This window comes from Staurois parvus, unplaced genomic scaffold (genome assembly GCF_062004578.1).
Source record: "Staurois parvus isolate SC_StPar_1 unplaced genomic scaffold, SC_StPar_1.0 ptg001316l, whole genome shotgun sequence".
Classification (NCBI taxonomy): Eukaryota; Metazoa; Chordata; class Amphibia; order Anura; family Ranidae; genus Staurois; species Staurois parvus.
In genome coordinates, this window is record NW_028319112.1 from 2,894,168 (window position 1) to 2,902,500 (window position 8,333).

The 8,333-nt window shown below is 42.0% G+C and overlaps 1 protein-coding gene across 1 annotated transcript in view; it reads left to right on the forward strand.

Annotated features, from left to right (window-relative positions):
- The window catches only part of EXOC5 (exocyst complex component 5), an 88,030-nt gene that overhangs the window by 45,131 nt on the left and 34,566 nt on the right, over positions 1-8,333 (forward strand). Inside the window, exons 8-9 of the mRNA XM_089661142.1 lie at positions 3,342-3,386; positions 3,468-3,608. Coding sequence (XP_089517268.1) covers positions 3,342-3,386; positions 3,468-3,608 — 186 coding nt within the window. The remainder of the gene's footprint in view (positions 1-3,341; positions 3,387-3,467; positions 3,609-8,333) is intronic.

An 8,333-nucleotide genomic window follows, 5' to 3' on the forward strand; every position in this document is an offset into this window, starting at 1 on the left:
CCAGGAGGAACCCAGGACCCACTGCACCAGCATGGGGTCTGAAAATGGGTCCAAGGATTTCATCCTAATACCTAATGGCAGTCAAGGTGCCATTGTCTAGCCTGTAGAAATGTGTCCCTCCATGGATATGCCTCCCCAGGCCATCACTTACCCACCACTGAAACGGTCATGCTGAACAATGTTACAGGTAGCATAATATTCTCCACGGCTTCTCCAGACCCTTTCACGTCTGTTACATGTGCTCAGGGTGAACCTGCTCTCCTCTGTGAAAAGCACAGGGCACCAGTGGTGAACCTGCAAATTCTGGTGTTTAATGGCAAATGCCAATCGAGCTCTATGGTGCCAGGCAGTGAGAACAGGGCCCACTAGAGGATATCGGGTCCTCAGGCCACACTCATGAAATCTGTATCTGCACAAAGGAGCAGATACCAGTCCTGGTGATGGCTTAAGGACAATCTACGGCCCTGTCTAGCTCTCCTAGAATAACTGCCTGTCTCCTGGAATATCCTCCATGCTCTTGAGACTGTGCTGGGAGACACAGCAAACCTTTTGGCAATAGCATGTAATGATGTGCCATCCTGGAGTTGGACTGACTATGCAATCTGTGTAGGGTCCAAGTATCGCCTCATGCTACCAGTAGTGACACTGACCCCCAGCCAAATGCAAAACTAGTGAAAAACAGCCAGGAAAGGTGAGTAGGGGAAAAAATGTCAGTGGCCTCCACCTATAAAACCATTCCTGTTTTGGGGGTTGTCTCGTTGCCCATCTAGTGCACCTGCTGTTAATTTCATTAACACCAAAGCAGCTGAAACTGATTACAACCCCCTCTGCTACTTAACTGACCAGATCAATATCACAGGAGTTTAATTGACTTGATGCTATACTCTTAGAAAGTGTTCCTTTAATTTTTTTGAGCAGTGTACATAGCAGCCAATCATCTGTGCTCCAGTTTTTAAATACTGTCCCTTGTGGCAGATATTTGAATGTAGCAGGTGAAGATATTGTATAAAATGAGCTTTTTTTTTTTTTAAGTTTAAAAAACATTCATAAATGGAGCACAGAAACAGTAGAATTTAAGAACATTGGGTTAAAATGCTGCTTTCCAGAACAATAATGTTTCCTTTGTGTTGCTGTGGGCACTTAACACAACCTCATTGTTGCCTTTCCCTTCGGTATGGCTTCCATACCTTGAAGGTATGCTTTGTAGGTATCCCTAGTGTTTCGGTTCATTTTTTTCTTCTTGGGCTGTAAGGGTTTATGTTTCTATTTTGCCCACCCTTCAGTTGGACTGCTTTGGAACATGTCAGTGTTTTGAATTCTACTGCTTCGGTGTCCCTTGATGAATGATTAGGAAAAAAAAACTTTTGTACTCACCCTAAAATCATTTTCTAGGAGTTTTCAGGGTTCACAGGTTCCCCTGTGTTTCATATACTCCTAATGCTACTTTTATAAAAAAAAATTAAATGGAAGTGTCATGGGAGTTGGAGATGTGAAAATACTAAGGTCAAATGAACCCCAAACTGATTAAAGAGAATCAGGGTCACATTGACCACTGGGCACCCTCTTTTCTTCGAGATGCGCAAGTCGGCATTAAAGGATTAGATTTAAACTCTTCTGTATGACACACATCTCATATAAGAACACAGCTCAGCTGGAGACAAGCAGGCTGTAATAAATTTCATCAAACAATTAGCAGAAGGTCATAAAACTTCTAGCAGGATCCTAAATACTGCTTAGCAACAATCTACGCAGACTGTCAGTAAGCCCTGTCATAAATGGCACATTGGATGCTGTAGAATCAATTAGCAGGATGGCTTTTTATTTCCAGCCCTGCTAATGTAAAATACCTGCTTGCATTCCACAATATATTATTGTCTGACTGGGGTTACTAACATATACTACCCTACAGATCAGTCTAGAGTTAATTTTAATACTATTTCCATAATTAAGGATACGACTGAGCGATGTTAAAAAAAAAAACAAGCATTTACTCAAATGTATAGGAGAAAACCAATCAATTCATGACCAACTATGACTACTGTGTTATATACAGAAGACAGTTGGTTATATCTCATCTTCTAGGCGATATGTGCATCTGGGTTATATAATGTTTGTTCTCTATCAAGTCATGATTTTGTTCTGTCCAATAAGATGTTGGCTGTCAGACTGTAAAACATGGATATAATTAGGAAGGCAACATTAAGGAAGTGCCGCTGATATATCATTAACACTTTGGCACTCCTACCTCCCACCCCTCAGCTATCTTTGGGTGAGTATTTTCAGGGTCAACAAAAACTTCTGCCGAAATCAAAGACCAGTCAAACTTTAAGTACTTTTCATTTTTTTTTTTTTTTTCGTCTTGTTTATTGTAGTGTTACTATTTTCTGTTTCATGTAAATTATTTTCTCATACTGATTATCCTTTTTTCCCATTAAGAAAATCACACCAGAATACGGTGCAGGAATTTATATATTCTGTGCATGTTTCCCACAACGCATTCAAAAAGCACTGGGTGTGCAATCTTCTGCGGGTGCCATTATTATCCTAACGACACCCCCAAATGCAAATCACAAATTAAGTGCATTTGCCAGGTTGCATGGTGCCGCAATACCATGCGATCTGCAGTGCATTTTTGAAAAGTAGTGCATAAACTGCTTTGAAGTGATCCAGTGCAATTTCAGCCCGTTCAAGTGAATGGGCTAAAATTTGCATCACACTGAGTCACATAGGAACATGGACTGCGTTCCTATGCGATTTAGGCAGGAACCAGGCCTAAAATAATATTTGAAAATTGTAAAAAAAAAAAGAAAAAACTGATTCCATTTCATCCCTGTCTGACAAGGCAGTTGGTGATACAGACATTTTTAAATTCTTAATGGTCAAAATTCTATTATGGATACTGTGAAATGTACATGTTTCCATTAAATCATGTAGTGTCAGCTACTGTTCATGTATGTGCAAAGGGTTAACTGCAGGGTTACTTGACCCCAGTGACGATCATGCTGTCTGTTAATGCTTAGATTGTTGTCCCACTAGCTGGAAAATCTCTGAGGGTGCCATCCTCACTGGAGGGGTTCTACTTGGCCAACCAGAGGCTTTTTTTTTTTTTTTTTGCTATCCGTGTAAAAATCCTTATTCTAAAGGCAGCTGTGTACTCAATGTTCCTGACTTCTACTATACCTTTGCCCCTTGATGACCTCCCAGTAAGGGTTTTACGGTGAATACAAAAATCTTGTTTTTCTTACCAAGAGAACATTTCCCTGCCCTCCAAACCCTTAAGAAGTCTAAACTTGGTTATGATGATGTTTTTTCTTATGTTTATATTATTGTCTTTCCTCTAGGGCTATTCTCACTGTGTAGATGTGTACATTAACCAATGTCAAGAGGTAAGGAGAAAACCTGGAGATTTTTCTGGAAGAGTCAAATGTGGTCATAGTTATCTTATGGACGGTCTGTGTGTTTTTTAGGGAGCGTACATGAGGAATGATATATTTGAGGATTCTGCAATTTTATGCCAGCGGGTGAACAAAGAAGTTGGAAATATCTTCAGCAATCCTGAAATTATCCTAGCCAAACTGATACAAAATATTTTTGAAGTGAAAATTCAGGTATACTACTTAACTGATGGGGAACATTTTCAGGTTGGCATGTGGAATGTATCAAATGTTATACCCCCGTTTCATAACCCTGACATAATACGTTCTTCTGTTACCTCCAATGAGGAGAGGATCCAGCTAGTCTGATAGTAAGAGGGTGTTGCACAATGTTTGTATAGTAACTTAGCTTATAGGCAAAACTACTGTTCTGGATTTATAAGTTTTCAATATATAATACACCCGTAGTAGGATTTCTGATAATTTATTTCTTTTAAAGTGTTTATTGAAAGCTGCACACCACACATGTAAATATATTTTTTTTTTATTTGTTGTTTACAGTGGATATAAAAAGTGTACACACCCCAGTTAAAATATCAGGTTTCTGTGATGAAACAAAGATAAATTATTTCAGAACTTTTTCCACCTTTATTGTGACCTATAAACTGTACAACTCAGTTGAACAACAAACTGAAATAGTTTAGGTGGAGGAAAGTAAAAATGAAAAGCTATGGGCAGCACAGTGGCTAAATGGTTAGCACTTCTGCCTGGCAGTACTAGGGTTGTTGGTTCTTATCCCGACCATGGCACCTCCTGCCTGGAGTTTGCATGTTCTCCCTGTGCCTGCGTGGGTTTCCTCCGGGTACTCCGGTTTCCTTCCACATTCCAAAGACATGCTGGTAGGTTAATTGGCTCCCGTCTAAACTTGTCCCTAGTGTATGTATGTATGAATGCAAGTTAGGGACCTTAGATTGTACATCCCTTGAGGGTTAGGGATTGATGTGAATGTACTATATATATATATATATATATATATATATGTAAAGCGCTGCGTAAAATTGACGGCGCTATATAAGTACCTGAAATAAACAAGTAAATAAGACTAAAATAATATGGTTGCATAAGTGTGCACACCCTCTTATAACTGGGGATGTAGCTGTGTTTAGAATTAAGCAATCATATTCAAAATCATGTTAAATAGGAGTCAGTACACATCTGCCATCATTTAAAGTGCCTCTGATTAACCCAAAAATAAAGTTCAGCTTTTCTAGTACCGTATATACTCGAGTATAAGCCGAGTTTTTCAGCACATTTTTTGTGCTGAAAAACAGCCCCCTCGGCTTATACTCGAGTCAACGTCTGCAGGGGGCTGCTGTCTCTTACCTGGCTCCGGTCCCACGACGATCCGGTCCAGGAAGCGCGGCTGCTCCTTCATTCGGTTCGTCCACTGGATGTTCGCGCGGCTGCTCGGCTCCGCTTTCTCACCGGTGATTGGCCGCCAGAACTGTAGCTCAGGAAAGGCACACAGGCGGCCAATCACCGGCGAGGAGGCGGAGCTGAGCAGCCCCGCGAAAATCGAGTGAAGGAGATGCAGGTAAGTGTGCCGTGCTTAGGTGCTGCTGCAACCACATATGCTGGCTGCAGCAGCACCATACTGGAACAGGGGTCAACAAGTGTCAGTGGGAGGAATAGTGCCCCATCATTGGTGTCACTGATACCAATGATGGGGCATTATTCCTCCCACTGACACCAACGATTGGGCACTATTCCTCCCCTCCCCCCCCCCCCCCACTGACACCAATCATGGGGCACTATTCCACCCCCCACTGACACCAATCATGGAGCACTATGCCACCCCCCACTGACACCAATCATGGGATACTATTCCTCCCCCCCACTGACACCAATGATGGGGCACTTTTCCTCCCCCCCACTGACACCAACGATGGGGCACTATTCCTCCACCCCCCCACTGACACCAATGATGGGATACTATTCCTCCCACTGACACCAATGTTGGGACACTATTCCTCCCACTGACACCAAAGATGGGGCACTATTCCACTGACACCAATAATGGGGTGCTATTCCCCCCACTGATACTAATGATGGGGCACTATTCCCACCACTGATACCAATGATGGGGCACTATTCCTCCCACTGACACCAATGATGGGGCGCTATTCCTCCCACTGACACCAATGATGGGGCGCTATTCCTCCCACTGACACCAATGATGGGGCACTATTCCTCCCACTGACACCAATGATGGGGCACTATTCCTCCCACTGATACCAATGATGGGGCACTATTCCTCCCACTGACACCAATGAATGGGCACTATTCCTCCCACTGATACCAATGATGGGGCACTATTCCTCCCACTGACACCAATGATGGGGCACTATTCCTCCCACTGACTCCAATGATGAGGCACGATTCCTCCCACTGACACCAATGATGGGGCACTATTGTTCCCACTGATACCAATGATGGGGCACTATTCCTCCCACTGACACCAATGATGGGGCACTATTCCTCCCACTGACACCAATGATGGGGCACTATTCCTCCCACTGACACCAATGATGGGGCACTATTCCTCCCACTGACACCAATGATGGGGCACTATTCCTCCCACTGACACCAATGATGAGGCACGATTCTTCCCACTGGTGTTCCCACCCTCGGCTTATACTCGAGTCAATAGTTTTTCCCAGTTTTTGTGGTAAAATTAGGTACCTCGGCTTATATTCGGGTCGGCTTATACTCGAGTATATACGGTAGGTCTTTCCTGACATTTTCTTAGTCTCATCCTACAGCAAAAGCCATGGTCTGCAGAGAGCTTACAAAGCATCAGAGGGCACTCATTGTCAAAAGGTATCAGTCAGGAGAAGGGTATTATGAACAGTGCAAAATACCAGTCAATATTGGCACAAAACCTTCAGGCTTCTGCTAGAAAGGTGAAAATGAAGAGGCACTTCATCCTTCAGCATGACAACGGCCTAAAGCATACATCCAAATCAACAAAGGAATGGCTTCGCCAGAGCCCAGACCTGAATCCGATCGAAAATCTGTGGGGTTATCTGAAGAGGGCTGTGCACAGGAGATGCCTTCTCAATCGGACAGATCTGGAGTGTTTTGCAAGAAAGAGTGGGCAAATATTGCCAAGTCAAGATATGCCATGCTGATAGACTCACACCCAAAAAGACTGAGTGCTGGAATAAAATCAAAAGGGGCTTCAACAAAGTATTAGTTTAAGGGTGTGCACACTTATGCAGCCATGTTATTTATTTTAGTTTTTTATTTTTACTTCCCTCCACCTAAAAGACTTCAGTTTGTTGTTTAACTGAGTTGTACAGTTTATAGGATACATTAAAGGTGGAAAAAGTTCTGAAATTATTTATCTTTGTCTCATTTTTTTTACATCACAGAAACCTGACATTTTAACAGGGGTGTGTAGCCTTTTTATATCCACTGTAGGTGTTCTTTTGAATAACAACCGCAAATTGGGGAAAAAATGTTTCTAAAGACTCAATATCATGGCAGGCAGATGAGGAGTTCTGCAGTTTACTATACTGAAGCAGGTAGATGATGTTCCACTCAGTGCAAAGGAAAGCAGCAAGAGTGGTTTACGGGGAATAAGCGATAATCAGTGCATCGAAGGTGCAATACAGCATTATTTTTCTTACAACAGTGGACGCCAATGTAAATCAAGATCTAAAACGCATGTTTCATCATATCCAGGGAAATGTTCCAGCCAATGAGCTTCCATTTTCTATCACTTCTTTTACTGTAGCGCCACTCTCATGGGTATGAGAACATGTAAACAAAAAAAATAAAATAGTGCTGTCCGTGCACAACTAAATACAGTATACAAAACATTTCAGTGGTGCACTCACATTATATTAGTGAATGTGTGCCAATAAACAATCCTCATTCAGGCTGCTCACCTCCTCTAATGGACCTCAGTATACATATTAAGGTCATAAGAGCATGTGTAACTCCTTCATAAATGAAGATGGGACCAATAGTGTACTTAAAAACAACTTTTATTACAATTTCAAGTATTGCACTCACATAAAAGAACACCTAAACTGCTATGACATAAACTGCTAGATGCCACATCTATAGGGACAATATACACATAACATCTCAGAACCAGGAACATAAACTTCTTACGGATTCTTGCAGCATTTCTCCACCCCAATATGTGTTGCGCCCTCTGGGCTTCTTCAGTAGGGGATAGCCATGTCCTGCAGCCAGTGACAACACAGCTGGGTCGGCTCCTTACCCAAAAATGCGAAATTACGTGTGTGTGTATGTATGTGTATATATATATATATATATATATATATATATATATATATATATATATATATATATATTCTGTGCAGCAGCCTGCACTGTAGCAATAAAGCTACAGTGCACAGTTGGGAACCGGTTAATCTGAACTTGAAGTTTGTAAATGTATTTGTGAAGATTACACATTTACTTAAGTCCAGTGACACGTATTCGTTACGACCTGTTGATAGGTACTGCTGTGTCACAGATTTTATAGAGCCTGCCTTCTGCACTTAAAAAGCTGCTGTGCATAGGCATTTCAGGAGGTGGGGTCAGTAAAGGAATCACCATTGCAGGCAGCAAGGTACCATGGGACATGTAGTCTTTAGAAATTTAAAGTAAACAGCAGAGGAGAAGCTGAAAAGTATGCTGGGAGTCCAGGAAGTTGTGGAAAGAGATGGCTAGTAGACAGGAAACACTCACTGCATGAAAGACTGTTTAGGTAAGCTTATATTGGATTGTCAAAATAACTATTGTTTGTATTGTATTCTTACAGTGCTGATGGTATAAAATGAAAGTGTATGCTGTGGCCATAGAACTCCTTTAAAAATCAGCCACAGCCCTGAGTAGACTTGTCTGTCCCCTGCTAGCATGCTGAAGAGAAGGAACATGCTC